This window comes from Vidua macroura, chromosome 11 (assembly GCF_024509145.1).
Source record: "Vidua macroura isolate BioBank_ID:100142 chromosome 11, ASM2450914v1, whole genome shotgun sequence".
NCBI classification, from domain to species: Eukaryota; Metazoa; Chordata; class Aves; order Passeriformes; family Viduidae; genus Vidua; species Vidua macroura.
In genome coordinates this window covers 23,020,876-23,040,230 of record NC_071581.1, presented here as the reverse complement: position 1 = coordinate 23,040,230, position 19,355 = coordinate 23,020,876, and the positions used below count along the sequence as shown (strand labels likewise).

Below are 19,355 nucleotides of genomic sequence, written 5' to 3'. Positions count from 1 at the left end.
TCAGAGAGAAAACAGCACAGAGATGCAGGTTAGTTATTAAATGAGACTCACAGTATTTCTTTATGGAGACTCAAGGTCCCCATTGATACTTCCCACCATAGAGTTCACACTTTATACATCTGCCATATGGCACTTCAGTGTCTCACTATCCATTTCTCCATCTGTCATGTGGAGCACCAGAACAAGAGAGAACTGTACTTTTCTGTGTGGGCTCCCAGAACTCAATGGAACATGAATTCCTTGGACATAATACCACAACCTCCACACAGTTACACAGCCTGTGTACACCCATGCATATGTGATCCGTAGGAGCTAACCTCAGAGGACCCATCACATATGGTTTCACCACAATAACATCAACATAAGTATTTTTTTAATGTGTGAGAGAGGGCAAAAGACTGTTTTCCTTTGCTCCCAGGGCTTAAAGGGGAAAGGCAGGTGAAGAAGACAAAGAGACATACAGTTGCTGTTGGCATACAGGGCCCGAAGGGAGAAGCCACTCAGGGTCAGCTCTCTCAGCTGATTTCGCTCGCAGTGCAGCTGCTCCAGGCTGACCAAGGAGCTCAGATCCAGATCTGTCATCTGATTGTCTCGTAAATCCATGTAAGCCACAGATTTGTTCCCCTCCAGAGTGTCAGCTGCTGTTCTCTTCAGGTTGTTCAGCCTAAACACTCAGATATGAGTTAAAAAGTCAGAAAATAGGACACTGAACACTGGACATCAGTAAGAAGAGAGAAGAAAGAAGAGGAAAGGAAGAATTCTGGTGAAGGTCAACACCAATGGTGAGCACAGACAATGAAATGTGTGACAGGCAATGGTGAATTTCAGGCAATGAATACAAACAAAACCATTTCCTTTGTCCACACTGCTACACATAACCATTTTAATGATTCCCAAATTCTTAAGAGATTCTGAAGCAAGATCCAGTCTAGAAAACAGAAACCAGGTCAAGGGGCAGCTACTCTGCATGGACACAGGAAGCTAATGCAGAGAACAGATACCAGACTGCCTTGCCACACACAAAAAGCTCTTTGTCCCTTTCTGAGAGGTCTAGCAGTTGGCAGCCTGGAGAATCAGGATCACATCTTTAGGGCAGGGAAGCAAAAAAGGGAAGGAGAGATCAAGGTTTTGGTACCTTGAGCTACCAAAGCTCAAGGTAACAGCAAATCACAAGAGGAAGCTAGAGGTCTGGGTCACATTCAGCATCTGGCACTGCTCAATTAAGCTTGCTTTTCCAAATGGATTCTGCACACCCTCAGAAACAGAACTCCGTAAAAGCTACAGAATCGGTAAGAGAAAAAACTGAACCTAGTTTATTGCAAAACGTACCAGAAGTTGCACAGATCCTCTGCTCTAAATGGAAAGTAGCAATCTGTTTTATAGACACCTGCCAGTTTCACCCCTTACCTCAGGTCCACACTTTTGATGTGACCCATACGGTTCAGGACTGTGAGGTCCAGGGTCTCTAGCAAGTTCCCTGCCAGGGCTAGTTTGTCTAAGGTGACAAGTTTCTCACAAATTGCTGGCAGTTCATAGAAGTTATTGAAGGAAAGCCCAAGACAGCTGAGCTGCTGCATGTTTCCCATCTCTTCTGGTAAGGATGTAAGGAAATTGCCATCAAGCCAAAAGGTCTGGAGACTGCAACAGTGAAAAAGAGAAAGAAAATAATTCTGCCAAGAGTAGTAAATATCACATTTCGTATTTTCAGTGAATTTTCTCGTATAGTTAGCTGGTCTCAATGTGGTTGTTTTTAAAGGTACCTAACAGCAAATTTTATTCTTATACATGTGAAGTTACTGAAGTACCTTTATCACATATGTAATAGGCTTGGAACTTCCAATTCTGCCAAAGATTGTAAGTTAACACAAGCAAAATACAAATCAGTACTTACATTGTAAATGAAAGGTATTTACTTAATTACTTGATTTTCTACAAATGGTACAGTTTAATCACATCTCCTACCACACTAATGCACTAGTAGAAGATTTTTACACTCTAATTGTCCATTCCAACACACACTTGGAAAAGAATAAGGTAGCTTTCTGTTGGTATGATGAATTGTTTCAAGGGTTGTATGGCTTTTGAGACTCAGATCCCAAATATACAATTTCCTTATTATGATTATGTTCCAACAGAGACCTTTCTGTGTTTAGTGGTGGTAGAAATGAAATCTGAGGCCACAAAACTTCTTAGGAATAAGGGCTCAAGGAGTCATCAAGATAACCAGACCCATAACTAAGCTGTAAGCCTCCAGGAAATGTAAGCCTAAATATAACTTTTTCCTCACAGTTTACATATGGCTAAAAGATCATTCTGGAAATTACTTGCTCACATCCAGTGTGGATGCAGACACTCCTTGTTTAAAGATACAAGCTGGAGGAAAAGCAGGCCACAGTAAACCAACAGTTCAATATTGATGTTTATCTATATGTACATTTAGATAAACATCTATTGATGTTTATCTAAATGTACTAACAGTCTTGCAATTAAATTTACCTAAGCTTAAGCTCTTATGCATTTGGGGTAGCTACTGGGGAAAATGGACAAGGCTCCAGCAAACACTTTAAGACAAAATTTTCAGAGGGGATTGCTCAAGTATTTTCATGTTAAAATCCTCTAACACAAAAGCAGCCAATTCTGTAGAACATCATCAAACATACCAGTGCTGACAAAAATCACTAGATCTCTGTGAGAAGTTACCACAGAAAAGTTTTCTACAATAAATTAAAACCTCAATAGAAATTGTGTCAGTACTGAAAATATTACATTCAAAAAAATAAATGCAGAAAGACAACTCTGAAGCTGCAGAAAAAGGCACATAGACTTATTTGAGAAACAATGCAATTGCCTTCGGTGCTTTATCGGCATCAAGTTTCCTCATCTTTTCTGCACTAGCAGTTGTGATGTTTTCCTAGTAGTGATTAAGGAATTGAATATCTTCGTTCTTGACCTCCTGCTGGAGTCAAATTAATCATTCAGCCTTCATGGGCAAAACAGGCTGCCCTAGAATTCACACTTTCAGAAACAGTACCTGCGCATCAGCAGTGCTCAGCTGAGCCACCAAGGATATTTATGATCACAGATGTAAAGAACATACTCACTTCAACAGTTTGCCAATCTGACTTGGCAAGTAATGAAGTCCATTACAGGAAATATTAAGCTCTGTCAGAGTAGAGATCTCACACAGTGATACAGGAAACTCTCCCAGTCTATTATGAGACAAGTTCAGACTCTTCAATTGAGAAAACCTATTAGCAAGAACACTAGTTAATTCACAAACTTACATGTCTAAAAGCAAAAATACACAAACCAGTCATAAAGAATTCTTGAGTCTGTACACTGGTGATACAGTCAGCTAACTGATTACAGGAGTTTCTGCATACATTTGGGTTTAAGTCATTGATACTTTTCTCAGCTGTCATGCTGAAAGTGATCAAATAGCTTGGGTTTACTGCAGGAACTGGTAACAACCTTCTACATCGACTTTCCAACCTTTGTCCTAGTGACTGCTACTAAGATTAAGGTGACTAAAATGCTCCGTTCAAAAAATTTACCTTAAAAGAATTAACTACAGTAAGAGTCTACAATTACATAGCTTGGGAAAAGAGGAGCTGAAAACATTCACAAGGCTTATTCTGAGAATAAAACAGAAAGCCAAGCCAAGCTGTAAAAGGGAAGATTAGGAAAGCACATGCTTCATGCTCGGAAAACCCAAGACCTGCACCCAGAAGTCCTTGAACAAGATTGCACAACACAGTGCTCCTTGCTCAGCAGACTGCATCCCACCTACTGCCCCAAGTACAGACAGCCCACAGTCCCACCAGTGCTTCAGAAATGGTTACCTATTTCTAGCTCCTTCAATCACCATGCTAGGTCCAAAGAGAGAGAAGGAACTTAGCATGGCTGGGGTAACATACAGCAGGGTTCTCCTCCAAGAGTTCCTGCCTCCTTCTACAAGAAGCAAAAGTATTGTTCCCCAAGTAAAAGCCTCTTCATCCCAAACTGGAACCACCAAAAATTAATTCAGTGGGGAAATTCATATCTCACTTCTACGAGATAACTGCAAATTTCATGTACCAGAGAACTACTTCTTGGAAACATGCAGTTATTCATTTGCCTCTCCTACCCTACATTTCCCAGGCATTGGTGAGTAGCTCTTATTTTGAAGCCAATGTTTTAATATTGGTAACAAAACCAAGGTTAATTAGCTTGAGGGAGAATATTACTTCTAGCTTGATATGTCTTGAAATATAGGACTGAAAGGTTTTGGAGTTGTTTTCTTCTTTATAGTGACCTTTTTTGGATTCAAAATACTTGTAATGATCTGTGTAGGAACTATGCATAATATTTCTCCATTTTGCTTTATAATGTTGGGGGGTGTTGCTCTTTTGAAAGAGGGAGCATAGCTGAAACTTGGACATGAGTTGTTTGCTTTGAGCACCCCATCATATGAATAAGGGCACAGGCATTTTTGTTTGCTGCAGCCACAGACTCTCTTGTACTGCAACTAAAAGCCAAAGAGAAAAAGATGCTATGTTGGTAAAAGCCGTCCTCACAGGAAGGATAATGCAAAGACATAACAATGATAGAAAAATTAGAAATTTGCACACAGAACTCCACCACAGTATTGGAAAAGAAGGAAACAGTGAGGATGAGCCTAAAGATTTGAACAATCTCATTAGCTGGTTCAACTTTAAGAGATTTAGGACAGGTCGTGGCTCTCAGGGTTTGAAATCAGCAAATGCTTTAATAAAACTGCTTTCTCAAGAGTTATGCAATGGCTTTTGCTATACCTGTTCTTAGTGCCAAGCAGTGTTTCTCTCTCTAACAGTGTAGTGAGAAGCTGCTCTGAGGGATACAGCATTAAACACAACAGTACAATTAATGTTTAGAATTCATCCCTCTGCAAAAATATCAAAGCAAGCACAAGAGGGGCATTACAGTTTCCAAAAGCTGAAGGGAAACTGGAATATGACACAGCTTGGTCTGAGATTCCTCAAAGCACACCTCCATACTCAGTGGGGAGGACAATACTCAAAAGCCTTTTGAGTTCTCCTTCTGTTCCCTCTTCTTTGCCTCAGTAAGCTCATGTAGTGATGTAGGAGAGGAGTGGAATGGAAATGCAACTCTCCTTCAAGCTGTATTTATGAACCAGGTATTACAGGGGATAAAGATTCCAAAATTGTTGTGGCTCCTCAGGTTATGGTTTGTGCTCTCACAGGGCATACTGAGATGGCAAAGAGGTATGGAAACACAGCAGTGAATCTTCCATGGGATGACCATCCTCTGTTTAGCAGCCCAAACTGGTGCTGCCCTGAAATATTCCAAGTTCAACACATCCTGTTCTGCCACCAAAGCACACCAGCACAAATCTGTATCAACTACCTAGAATGCTGACAAGAGACATGCAGATGTATACATGTGTGTGCATACACACATATCAATGAAGACCAGATCTCAGCATTTTTCAGATAAGGGAGATGCTCAAAAGGTACTACAGTACATAGAAAATAAACTAGGAGATGTAACAAAGCAGGTAGGGCTATTTAATGCCCTTTGCTTAACATTTTCCCTTTAGCCAATAATTTTTGCTCCTTTATTATAGTTATAGGTAATTAGACTCCTAGAGCTTGAAAGTTGCTCAGAGGAAGAGATCTGATCATTGTGAAAAATTCTGCTGTTGGGAATTGACAGTCTCAATGTACTGAGAGCACCTACTGCAAGTGAGCAAGGGTCTTCTTGTGGTGCTGTAATCTTAGAAGCATCCTAAAAACCTCAGACAGAAAAACTTTTCAAAAGGCAATGAGCAGCCTTATGTGGGCAACTTAATGCTATCTGTTTATTCAAGATTTCGTGAAGTGAGAGCTTCTTTTATGGCTTTTGTTTGTTTGCGGATTTCAGCTTCATCAGACATAGTCACTGCTAGGAAAAGAGTTGAGTTTCTGACATGTCAGATTTCTTGTTGACTACATGCAAGGTCAAAAGTAATTTCAAGCCCCTTTGCTGATCCAGTGAACCAAGGATACTCTATTTTAGAAAATAAGGTTCTGATGTGCTTTTCAGAAATCATACAATGTATTTGAAGAAACAAGTAGAAAGCAAAATCTTAAGATTATTTTAAGCAGCTTCTCCAGTAAGAGAATTTATTACAGTTCACCATTAGAAAAATTTAAACAAGTTTGGAAAACCAGACTAGACTCTGGTTTGCAAGGAAACTGCAAAGAATTCCCAAAAGTGATCAATTTTTTTCATTGTATATTCTTATAGACAGTAGTAGGTCCCTAGAGACAAAGGAAACAAAGATACACCCTTCCCCACCACACCCTGAAAAAAAACCCAAAAAAAACCCAAACCCACCCCCCCCCCAAAAAAAACCAAACCAAAATGACAAAAACAACCAAACCTCAAAACCACAACGACAACAAACCAAACCAAACAAAAAACCAAAAAATAGTTTTGCAAAGTTTCTCCAAATACATTTTCCTTAGGGAAATGTGTTCCAAACAGAGCCATTGGACAATATTACTATAAGCTTCCTAACACTTTTCAAAATTCATATAGCAACTCCTTCTATTTAGCATGGCTGGTAGACATATCAACAGACTAATCTCCCTCTAGATTTTTATGATTTGGGGAAATTAATTTAAAAATATTTTTGTAAGACTCCTTCACTTACCTAAGATGACTACATCATGCTTCCATACCATCACACAACTGCTACTCTCTTAAAAGCAGATCATCACAAGTTTCCAAAGCAAAGCTGGAGTCTCACAGGCCCTCTGCCAATTCCAAATACACATTAAGAACTTGCCGAAACAGGGTTTTTCAGACCTAAACTTCTTCCTACAAACACTTATTCACAACAGCAGCATTATGCTTTTCCTTGCCTTTTATTTTATACCCCAAGATGTTCTCTCCTTAGCAAGCAGCCTAATATTACTATTGCATCTTGTCCATACAAATGGCATGTCACCCCACAAGGCTTATCTCAAATCAGAGTTAGCACAGAATCTGTGGGAGGGAGCTCATGAATACTATAAATTGTTGGAAGTTTATTCCTGCTTGTGCTGCCCAGTTTTACTTCCAACCCCCTCACTTGTTAGAGCTTCCTAAAGATCAATTTTTTTACCATCCCCAAGAGAACAGGTAATACTTCATTCCTGTATCCACATGTCAAGGACTCCAAATGTAGAAGAAAAATGATTCTTTGCAGACCTGCAAAGAGAGTCAAGACTCCCTGCTCCACTTGTTCTCATAAAATTGTGGCGTAAGTTGAGGTAGGTGATGTCTTGACTGTAGAAGAGGTGCTCTGGTACTTCCTCAAGGCTGTAGCATGAAAGATCAACCATGCTAAATCGCATAGACACAATCTGAAAAGAAAGAGAAAAGGCTGCAGCTGTGCAACAAATTTTCTCTGGAAGTCTAATGGAAGGCCAAAGAATACAAGTAATAAACAACTTGCAAGAAGATGAAAGAGCCCCTTGTACCTACCAGGTAGAGTCCATGCAGGAAATGGGAGTCCATGAAGTACAAGCCTATGCCCTTTGCTACATCCCTGACAAGGATGCATAGCTGGATACCAGTCAGGATTCACACAAAGCCTTACTCTGTATGTGCACTGGGCACACTGCCTAAAGGCTAGGCTGTAAGAGAGCCAGTGTTATAGAGGAAAACAGATCTTTCAGGAAACTCTATTGAGAAAGCATAATCTCAAGTGCCTTACAAAGGTGCAAGAAGCAACAGGAAGCAGTTGATTTTCCAGTTCAGTTCTTTGAGGTTTACAGAACCTCTGCCTAGCACAGCTGCGTCTTCTGTACTTTTAGCTACTTCTTTCTTTTATTAGCTTGTTGAGAGTATAAAATTTGAAACATAACTTGTTATAAAAAGGCTTCATAAATTACGGTTTTGCAACATTTCATAAAGTCTCTGCAAATCTCACGTCCTTTCATAAAGCATGTTTTGTTTGAGGTCTTTCATGCTTAATTTGACATTTTATGACCTGCTTTATCCTGAACTCATTTTGTATTTCATAATATCCTTTCTGACCTACAATGTCTCTGTAACTCAAACCTCAGGGCAGCCCTGTGAATGTCCAGGTCATACTTCAGGCACATTCAAGTATGGCAACAAATGCAATGTGTAGGTTTCTACACCTGTAAAGTCAGTCGGTCCCTGTGGTTTGCTCGAGGGACCTGTGATTAAGTTAGTCTTGTAGGTACAGCAGGGGTTAAAACAGCACAGAACTACTGCTTGACATTGTTGCACGGAGAAAAAGAGAAGGCTAAGAGAAAAATCTCTGTAGCCCAGAGCATGAAGGAAATAAAGCTGGAAAATGTCCTGAGTACTTTCTCCAGCATCCTAGCTTCATCTCTGACTGCAGATCAAGCTTGCATCAGAATACCCTTCCTGTGGTGTACCCTGCACCCAGCATCCCGACCACACTGTCCCCATGGCCTCACCGTGGATGCTTGCCGGTGCCACCGCTGGCACTCTGCCAGCGTTTCAAAGGAAACATGGTATGTCTGAGCTTGTGCTCCAGCAGATGTGAAAGCAAGGGTGTACTGCCGACGTTTCATCTCTTCCACCTGTGGAGGGAGAATTGACAACAGTCTGCCTAAGCGCCAGCAATTACAGTGGACCTGAAGTCTAGGGTGAAGCATTACTGACCACCAGTAACACTGCATTTTGCTGAAAACATAGCTGCAGTCACGCAGAAGTAAATCCTGCTTAACATCTTTCTGCTGAAATGGATACAAGAAGTAGTAATTTCCAGAGTGCCCTTTCACATTGGCTACTGCTGTGAAAGCTGAACCAGTGTTTCTTTGTTTTATTAGTCTTCAGACTACTACCTAAGCAAAGCAAGTAGAAAGAGGTTGGGCACATTAATGCAGTAATCTGTTAAAAAAGCCTACATTAATCTCTTGTGGGCAATTCCCTTCACTACCATTTCTTCTTCCTTCCCAGGCTACAGGGAACTAACAAAAAAAAAAAAAAAGTCTTACCTTTCCTCCAATGAGAGGCAAGATGTGCATCTTCCCTGCATGGCTGTCCTTCACTGAGGACACAATGAGGCACGTACCACAGAGAGTGACTGAGCGCTCTGCCCACTTGTGCAGCTGGGTCTTTCCTTTGCGTACGTTATAGACTCCAGAGAGCAGGATGCGATCCAACTGTTCCACTTGGCATGGCTTTTCTGAAGAAAAAGGGGACATTAGCATTTACTGTCCATATGTTCTTCATTCTCATCTGTGAATACAAATAACACGAATCTAACATGCAAAACCAATTGTTGTAAAGAACAAGCAAATTGCACTTTAAAAGAGAGTCTTGTGCAGAGGACAAGCAACATTCTCAGTCAGTGTAGGAACAGCAGCTGAGCAGCACCATTTGTGCCTCCCAGAACAATGTTAGAATGGTTGCCATGCAGCATGTTTTTAATCCAGGTAGTTACAGACCTTAGCAAATCCACATGCTTGCCAAATATCCTTCATTCAAATGCAACAGAAAAGCAATTTTAAATTCTCGTTGAGTCAGCTAAAGTCACAGAAATCATTAAAGTGGTTTCTACTAGATTTTAAAGGAAGGCCTGGAAAATCAACTACAAAGGAAGTTCTTTCCCTGAAGATGACTGTCCTGGTTTTGCCTGAATGAATTCATTTTCTTCCTGGCAGATGGTACAAGGCTGTGTTTTGGCTTCAGTGTGAGAATAATGTTGGTAACATAAAAAAAAAAACCAAAAAACAAAAAACAAAAAACCAAAAAAAAACCCCCAAAAAAACCCAAAAAAAACCACCAAAAAAACTGCTGTTTCAGTTGGTTCATCAGCGCTCACCCAAGTCAAGGACTTTACAGTGTCTCTTTCTCTGCAGCAGGTGCACAAGAAACTGCCAGGAAGCATGGTCGGACCAGGTGATCCAAACTAGCAAAGGGGATATTTGACACAACAGAACATCATGCAGTATACAAACTGAAGGAATTGGGAAAGGAGGGCTGAGCACTGCTAGAGAAAGGGCACCAGTGTGATGAGCAGTGTATTGTGCATCATTTGTATTTTATTCCTCTCTCTTTGTTATTTCCCTTTCCATTACCATTACTATTATTTTACTTTATTTCAATTATTAAACTGTTTTCAGTCCACAGGTATCATCTTTTTCCTATTCTCCTTCCCATCCCATGGGGGAAGAGGGTGTGAGTGAGCAGATGCGTGGTGCTTATTGGGTGGCTGAGGTTAAACCACAACAGTCCTTTCAGGCGCCAGACCTGGTGCACTAAGGGCAGAGACAGATCTGACCAGAGTGTGTTAAAACAGATTTGCTATAAGCGTTTATTGTATTGGTTTAACAGTGGCTGGTCACAATATTGATTGGCTTGCTCGATTTTGTTTCACTTGTTCTCAAGACTGGATTATGTAACACCTTATCTGCTGTAAAGGCTGGGTTAAGGTTATGGTGTTGTATTTTGTAATCTGGTCTGTGTGCTCAGCAAGGCCCTTACCTTTGTGCTCTGGTGCCATTTAGTGGAAAATATCAATAATGACACCATTTGCCTTTTCTCCTCAGAGCGCCCACCTAGGGAGTGGATACTTTCCACATCCTCCTTTTCTCCTCCAGGTTAATTACAACAGCATTTGGGAATTTCTAATATCCTTGGGATGCTGAGATCAGTGTGGTTCCCTATTGCTAGGCACCATGAATGTGATTCAAGTCTTGTTTAGGGAGAAGCAACTCTTTGCAGCTACTCCAACCCTGTGACAAGCCACTGCAACTACTCAGACTGGACTGGAGTCAGACTGCTGCCAGTTGCTGCCCTACTGGACACACTCAAGGCCAACCATTCAGCTTCTGGAGTTGGGGTGACAGAGGATTTGGAGCCCACAATACTCTAACTGAAAGAGATACTGGTAGCATATGAAGGGGTTTCAGAGCTGATTGGCACTAAGGTTCAGTTGCTCCTGGCACCCTCCTGGGGTGGATGTTCAAACTGATGCTACGTGGGGTAAGCCAGTCACACTGATCACGCAGCAAGCTTGAATAAGAAAACCATACTCCAAACATTTATCAGGAGCAAACAGTTAACTACTAACTCAAGTTGTAATATTGTTTCTCAGTTAGACAACAGGATCTTCAGTTTGCCAAATCTAAAGTGCTGTCTTGATGTACATATCTGGCTGAATTAAGCTGAAACATGTAGTTGTTTATTTCAACAATAGTTTTGTTTCGCACACACAAAGTTTGACATAAGATGTCCTTTACTGGTGAGAAACTGTAAGAATCCACAGAAAAAATTGCTTTGATTTCATCAAGCTGAAAGACCAGCCACACACTTGTAAGAAAACAAGTCCCCATTATTGTGGGACTGAAAGTGGTAACCTACCACGAACTGCCCCAGCAGCACTGTTCCAAGCATTACTCTGCAGCTGCACCAATCCTCCAGTTTTCCTCTCTGCTCCAAAACCATGACACCTAACCTAGAGGGGGTCAAAGGGCAGCTGTGGACACAGCTAGGTGGCTGGAATACCTCTCCTATGGAGACAGGCTGAGAGAGTTGGGGTTGTTCAGCCTGGAGAAGAGAAGGCTCTGGGAAGGCCTTTTTGCAGCTTTTCTATCTATAAAGTCAGCTTATAAGAAAGGCATAGAGAGACATTTTATGAGGGCCTATAGTGGCAGAAGAATGGGCCATGTTTCTAAACTGAAAGAGGGCAAATTTACACTGGACATAAGGAAGAAATGTTTTATGGGGAGGGTGGGGAGGCCCTAGCACAGGTTGCCCAGAGAAGCTGTGGCTGCTCCATCTCTGGAACTGTCCAAGGTCAGGCTGGGTGGGGCTTGGAGAAACCTGTTCTAGTGGAAAGTGTCCCTGCCCATGACAGGAGGGTGGAACTAGATGATCTTTAAGGTTCCTTCCAACCCAAACCAGTCGGTGATGCCATGATATTAAGAAAAAAAATTCTGTGTAAAATACATTACTTCCTCCCTTATGTTGTCAGCTGCAGACTTGGCAAAATTATTGTATCATCCTCCATAGCATTCCCTCTAATTCCTCCCCTATCTTTGAGAATCACTTTGTCAGCATTTGCTTGTACTTCCTTAAAACAGGTCTCCTGAACACACTTCAACCCTTATACTTCTTTCATTGCTTTCTTATAAGCAGACCAGCCACCTATGCTGACGGAAACTACTCAATTACATTTTCTATCTACTTGGTTCCATGAAGTTGAGTTGCTGTTCGTGAATCCTCAGCAGTTCCTGCTTGATGAAAGCTTTCATTTTTTCCTCAAAAGTTCTCCATACCCCTATCCTTGATGCCTCTACTCCTTCCAGCTAAAGTAACTTCTGACTCCCTCTTCCTTGCTCCATAAATCCAGACTATGCATGTCACACTTCTTTCCATCTGTTACACTCCATATTTTGCATGCATATGTATATATGCTTGCATATATGTGGTGTATACAGTACCTACACTGTTTTGCCTGTTCTTACACATAGCTCCCAGACAGAAGGGGTTTGTCTCAGATAGCAGGGTGAAGAAGCCAATTTCTTATAAATGCATTTTTTTGACACTGAATAACCAAAAGATGGCTAGCAGCTTAGCCAGGCTGCCCAGATCCACAGTGCAAGAACACTTTTCCATTAAAAGCATCTTGATTTTTTTTTTCTGAAATGCAAAAAATACACAGGTGAGGTACTTACAAGTAAGGAAATAATTTCCTTATTATCTTTCCTCACCCTCATTTATTTTATATTTCCTGTTAACTTCAGTGAATTCCTTTTCTGACTGCTAGTACCACATGCCCACAAGCCTATGCCTGTTATCTGTGTCTCCTCGTGTATACTGTATCCTGTCCAAACCAATTCAACAGGCCACACTCTGAAGTCTTGCTTCTGCAATCCAGTGCCCTAGGGCTCTGACAGCAGCCTGCGTTATTATTAACCAGCTGGCACCTTCACTCTTCACTATTTAAAGGCTGTGGAAGTATTTGACCAGGAGCTTCCTTGGCTGTATCCATAAACTTTTTGTAAATACAATCTTCATGCACATCTAAACAGAACTCCCAGTGGGAGCTCTAAGTCATCAGTTGCAATATTTGAATCTAAAGACAACAGAGCGATCTTGTGCCTTCCTGTGGACCTGTCTTTTCTCAAGTCATGGACAGGATCAAGAAAATTACAGAAGTGTGATTTTTTTGTCTATTAATCTTTAAAATGCTTTATTTAAAGAAATGCTTACTGGTGCTACAGGTGCTTGATGCAGTTGTCGACAAACCTAACAGGCTGATGATTCAGGCTTTAGCTGAGTTCCAGCTCATAGTTACAGCTGCAGAAACAGTGACAGTGTGCACACACACAATTTCTTACCACTGTAAAAGCGAATCATACAGCTGAGATCAGAGTTTGCTGCCTCTTCCTGCATTCTGAGAGGATCATCAAAACCCAACCCAGCCAAGTAGTCATACACAATCTGAAGGGGTTTTTCTGTGGGCTCCAGCCTCCTGTCAAAAGATACAAGAAAGAAGTTTGAGAATGCAAAACAGATTAAACAAGTCTCAGTACAGCTAAAGCGTGAGGAATACTGACACACCGTCTGTTCTGCTCCTCTGAAAAGATCTGGCAAGCATGGACTCTTGGGTCTCTGCTCCCTGCTTGACAAGCAGCACTTAAGAACTGCAGCACTTGTGAATTACATTGCAGAAGAGAAACACAGAGAAACAGCAATTGTCATAAGCCACACAATTCATTGTGAATATTTCTATTTCATGATTTAAGAAGCACCAGGAGAAATCCATGACAAGACACAAAACCAGAAATAACAAAAAAGCAGCTGCCAAGTAATTAAAAACCCGTATGTATAATGCCTCAAAAATATAAAAGAACTCTTATATTTTTCTTCCGAATGCAGCTTAGAGCAAAGCATTTGAAGAATCCTCATGAAGAATCATTAAAAATACCCCGAAACAAACATAAGACAAATTTCCTACTCTCTTCAGCTCACATCAGTGGCTAGATTCTTATGCTTTGGCAAGTTAACTCAACTAGTATATTTAAAAGGATGTTTTAGAACTATGACAGAACACAGGAAGGACACAGTGGCTAGCTTGAATTAACAGCAATAAGAGAAAGTTCTTCTGAAACATCAGGTTTAGTATATTCAGAATGGAAAACATGTTTTCTGATCCTCTCTTCTCACTTTTTCCAGGGACCCTGTATTGTGATTTTCTTCAATAAAAACAACAAGTTTCTTGCTAAATTACAAGTTTTCTTTTAGGAAAAAAAAAAAAAATCAGTGTAAAAGATTAAGCACTGAAAATGTTACGCAGGAGTTAAAATATATTGTTCCAATGGTCTACTCATTATCCAACATTAAAAATCCCCATTTTTAATCTAAAAGTGCCTAGCTTCAGATTACAGTCACTGGATCTCAATGGTCACCTCGTCTTTAAACAGGAGTTTATAAACCATGTCACTAAACATTTCCAACTTCCTCTTCAATATAAGGTGCAAGGTCCTTTTAAAACTATTCTTGTAGTAGAGTGGGTCTACTTTGATTCAAAAGCATTTTTACTACCAATTTTTTTTTTAGTTTATCCCTACCCTGTAAGCACTAAAATGATTGTTCCCTGTATCCATGCACTGACTTCACAAAACCACACATACACATTGGTTCAACAAAAACACTTTTCTGTTCTTGGATTAAACCTGCTCTAGACTCATATCCCTCCAATGCACAAGTCCTCCTGAACTGCATCTTTTGACAACTTCTTGTCTCCTTCCTCTCCTTTGCAGTATTTAGTACGCTTGTCTTTTACATGAATCTACCCAGTGATACTGAAAAGCAGTGTTTTCCAGGGAATACTGCATGCTAAACCATCTAGAGCAATCTGCTGCACTGACTTCTCAGTACCCATCACTCCCTCCACCCATGCCCTCCTGAGCTGTTACTTTTTAGCCACAGGTTATTAACAGAGCAAACTGAACAAGGGAAGTTTACATTTCCTCCTTCAAACAGCTCCTCACCCAAAACAAGATGCTTACGCTGAATAACAGCTTCCAGTTTGTAAGATACTAGCCAGTTGTTGTGGTTTGACATGGAAGTGAATTTTTTTTTCAGGAAGTTGGGTCAAACCAATCAGTGGTCAGGTTTGGATATTGGCACCTGGAGTGACCACTGAAAGTATGGACACGCCTCTGAGAAACACAGGGGGTTAAAAGCAAGAACTCCCAGGGGAACTGTGTCTTTAGTTCCAGTTGTCAGAGAGTGCAGTGCAGACTCTCCCCCGCCAGCCATGGGCTGGGTCGGGGAGGGGAAGCCACGCGGCCTTGTCCAGGTAGGCCGAGGGGCTGAGGGTCTGGAACCGAGCCAGCTCCTGGACAGAAGGGTGGAGAGAAGCGGAGATGCCTTTGTCCCCCCACCAAGAGGGAAAGAGACAGAGAGCCTGGCGGCACCTGGAGATTTGCCAGCAGAGGAGAAGGAGAAAGGGGGGGGGATGATGCCCAGCGTGGCAGTCGAGAGTACTGGGCAGAGATTTCAGCCGTCCAGGAAGTCTGAACTTCTAACCCTTTCCTGGGAAATGAGGGCTTTGTAAAATATTACTCCTCCTCGATTTGTAGTGGAAGAGAGACAGTCCGGGACATGAGATGTTAGAAGAAGAAATTTTTAGGTGGGAGGAGATGATGGACTTTTTTTGTTAGCCATAGACTGAACCAAATTCTCCTGCAACAGAGACTGCATTTTAGGGGGATGTAGCGGTGACCCAAGGAGACCTGCTTCAGCTTCGAACAGCACAGGAATGGCAAGAACAGAAGAAAGCTGATGAAAGAATGGTGATGCCCTCTGTCTTCAGGAAGAAGATGATCTCTGTTCCTGGACCCTTGGCCCCAGGGGAAAATGGGGGGGACTGTAGTCCCAAGATGAGAAGCTGAACTGTTGTCTCTTTTGGTCCATAGCAAAGCATCCTTAAGGGAGCCCTACAGGCAGTCTGTCCATGCACGGTGGTGAGAGCACTGTGACATGGAAAGGAGAGTGTCACACTGGCAGATTTTCTCCGGGCGGTTGCCATGTGTGACATGGAAACACGGGAGGTGGCAACTGTGTTTCCTGGGGGGGTCTATGGCACAAGAGAGACTCCTCTCTCCCTTGATAGACTGAGTATTGATTATCTGAAGGGTGGCAGCTTGATCAGGAATCCCGGGTGATGTTTCATGGTGGTTGTTTTGGAAATTGGGAGGAGGAGGGGTGTTTTGGAGGGTCTTCATCCTGGATTTAGTGTGTGTGTCTTCTGTAGGAGTAGTAGTTTAATAAAGTTGTTTTTTTTGTTGTTGTTATTAAGCTTGGGCCTGCTCTGCTCTGTTATTGATAACATCTCACAGCATTTATTTGGGAAGGTGTATTTTCATGGGGGCCCTGGCATTGCGCCAGTGTCAAACCATCAAACCAGTGAGTTTTACTGGTTTGTGCATTGCTTTTCTCCCCATGAAATCAGAACCACAGGCGTTTTGGTTAGGAAGGGCCTTTAAAGGTCATCTACTCCAACCATCCCACCTTTGGCAACCAAGCTTGAAATTTCGAAGTATCAAGATCAAATTTGCTAGGTAGGACCTGTTTTCCACTAAACATTGTTGACTTGCATACGTTATTTATACTGTGTGTCTTAATGGGAAACATTTCATTGCTGTATGTACCAAACCTTTCCGCTTCTTCTCATCTCTTCTTAAGAATAAGAACATTTCCGATTGTTTTAAATTATTATATCAGAGTATTTCCACTATTACTGACAGCTTTATAAATATCATCAAATAATTAAGGCAGGACTGATTTCATAAAACATGCACCATTCACAAGCACCTAGTCATCCAGGTTTCCTCTGGAATCACCAAGACACATCTCAAGAAGTAAAATGACTCAGGTATTTCAAGCAGATACATTGCAACTCTGCCTTCACATACAGGACCTCTGGATCAGAAGAAGGATTACTCTCAAACAAAGTTTATAGCCTGAACAGGCAATGTAGTTGATATGCAGCTGACCCAGAAAACTAGTTCTTACTGCTCAATGCTCACCAAGCCTGTTTAGGGCAAGTCTGCTCCACACTTTTTTTTTACACAGAAATGCATCTACTTACTAGCCAGAAGGCTGTATATCAGATAACCCCTTTCCTCTCTCTTCAGAAATTGTCTGTTAGAGCTCCTATTCACTAATAAGCTGATATCAGCTAAGATGGAATTCCTGCACAATAAGCATGAAAAGCTGACTTATTAAATGCTGTTTCTTTGTCTGTTTTGTATGATGAATACGGGACAAGAGATTGGTTCAAAAGAGCGAAATGCCATCAATTCTTCTTTCTTTGCAGAGATTTCTTAAGTTCAAATTAAGGATCTCAGCTCTTTTTATGACTGTCTGCCAAGATTTACAAGCTCAGAGCTAAGTACATCTACAAATATGTAGCTGATGTTTATCTTATCAATTAATATTTTTTTGCTATAGGAACATATACCATTGAACACAACACCACACTTTTAAAAGAGCTTTATGAGGTAATCTTGGAAGTGACAAACCTGTGTATCTGTCTCCTATAACAGGCAAGCTATTAGAAACTGGAATGAATAAATAACAGATTGCACTGAACAATGCTGACTTCCAATACAGTACACCTGACATACTGTGTACCCTTCAGCATAGAATCCAAGAATATGAGAGATTTGACTGGATCTCCAACTATGTTGCCCAGCTTTCCCTTGATTACCCCTCGACTCCTATTCTTCTGCTACTAAAGCCTTATGCTTGCTAGGAAACAGCTTTTCCAGCATGTGACCCATGGCTCAGGAATGTTAAATGCTTGGGTGCCACTCATAAAAATAACATATCAAGTAGTCTACACCTAGACTTCCCAAGGAAAAAAACAAACACTCAAACTTTACTATTTGGTTGCTGAATGGATTGAGGCTTTTTTGTGTCCACACTGAACTACCTACCTGCACATCAGAATTCAGGAAGAACAGTAACGAAGTAGAGGGATAATTTGTGTTGTATGAAAACAAGTAAGCCACAGTTGTACAGGCTGCTCAATGCTCTCTGGGGTACAGTGCTGTGGCTTATCCTCCTGAAAAAGCTGAATACTCTATCGTACCATACTTACCCTTCTGGAGATGAGATCTGCTTTTTTTCTTTTCATCTTATACTTCATCAAGAAATAATACTGCAGGGTTTCAAAATGCTAATTTGAAAAATTCTTCATCTTCTTTCTTGTCCACATAAATCAAACTGATTTGCTCTTTGAAGTCATCAAACACAATACCTTTGGTTTTGTTTCATTTCTATGATAGCCATGTACAAAAGGAATATTGGTGGCAATATCTGTTCAAGCCCAATCCTCTACAAATGTACCTCTAGTGCCATAGAACCATTCCTATCGGAAAACCAATCACGTGACTAGCCTATTCTATTGCACCAGCTAGGTTTGCTGGTCAGTGGCTGCAGGACAAAAGCCTTCCCAGAAAGTCTTCTGATTTCTGGAAGCTGTCTGTAAAACATCACAAGTTGTTCAAACCTCACTATCTGGCAAGAGAGTTTTGAGTTTACAGAAAGATCTACAACCAAAAAGTCACAGGAGGCAATGTCTGGCCACTCTGCAGAGGAAGCAGAGCTCAGGATTAGGTGTTTCAGTCATGAAGACACGGTGGAAAGGGTGTCTGACTGCCTTCTGGCACTTTACTGTGTGCTGGACCTGGACCGAGGAACACCAGGGCAGAGCCACGTATGTGACTAACAACACTCAAAGGGTCTGTAAATAAAGTCAGGAGCAAACCAGCCTATTGCCTATGGACCATGCTCATACTGAGAAAGGGAACAGTTCCCTGAGTGCTCTTGGAGACATTCTGGAGACCTGGAGGAATGGATTACTGGTCCAAGTTCTCATCAAGAGCCATGTGATTCACTAAGAACCCTGGATAGGCCAGCAAAAGGAAAATCAAAACCTGTACATGGAACGGCAGTTTCCATATGGAATTTCTTCACTAACTTGGTCAAGTCCGACAGATTCCAGAAGTAACAGTTAAAGTGCAGTAGCAAAATACACTTTCAAGAGAAAGCAAAGTGGTGTGAAACCCAAACTGGCATCAGCTCTCATTAGAACTGCACAAACTCATCCTGTACCCAAGCACGATGAGCTCTGAACACTGGCACATGCGAGAACACGCAGCTGTCACAGCAGCTGTGATCTGGCACAAACAGCCCATCACATCCTCAGCAGTATCACACATCAGGGACTGAATACTTCCTCTGCTCACAGAAGCTCTCTGGAGCAGGGGTGCAAAAGCTTAAGGAGAAAGAAAAGACAAAAAGAAGAAGCAACAGTTTCAGTT

At 41.4% G+C, this 19,355-nt stretch overlaps 1 protein-coding gene across 4 annotated transcripts in view; it reads right to left on the bottom strand.

Annotated features, from left to right (window-relative positions):
* The window catches only part of PHLPP2 (PH domain and leucine rich repeat protein phosphatase 2), a 35,303-nt gene that overhangs the window by 13,108 nt on the left and 2,840 nt on the right, over positions 1-19,355 (bottom strand). For 2 of the 4 annotated variants that reach the window (XM_053987326.1, XM_053987329.1), the window contains exons 3-9: positions 13,356-13,489; positions 9,003-9,193; positions 8,460-8,585; positions 7,216-7,370; positions 3,102-3,248; positions 1,408-1,638; positions 462-664 (exon numbers count right to left, since the gene is read on the bottom strand). In XM_053987326.1, the coding sequence (XP_053843301.1) occupies positions 462-664; positions 1,408-1,638; positions 3,102-3,248; positions 7,216-7,370; positions 8,460-8,585; positions 9,003-9,193; positions 13,356-13,489 (1,187 nt within the window). Of the gene's footprint in view, positions 1-461; positions 665-1,407; positions 1,639-3,101; positions 3,249-7,215; positions 7,371-8,459; positions 8,586-9,002; positions 9,194-13,355; positions 13,490-13,578; positions 13,670-19,355 lie in introns of all 4 variants that reach the window. The other 2 variants (XM_053987327.1, XM_053987328.1) reach the window with 2 other exon arrangements.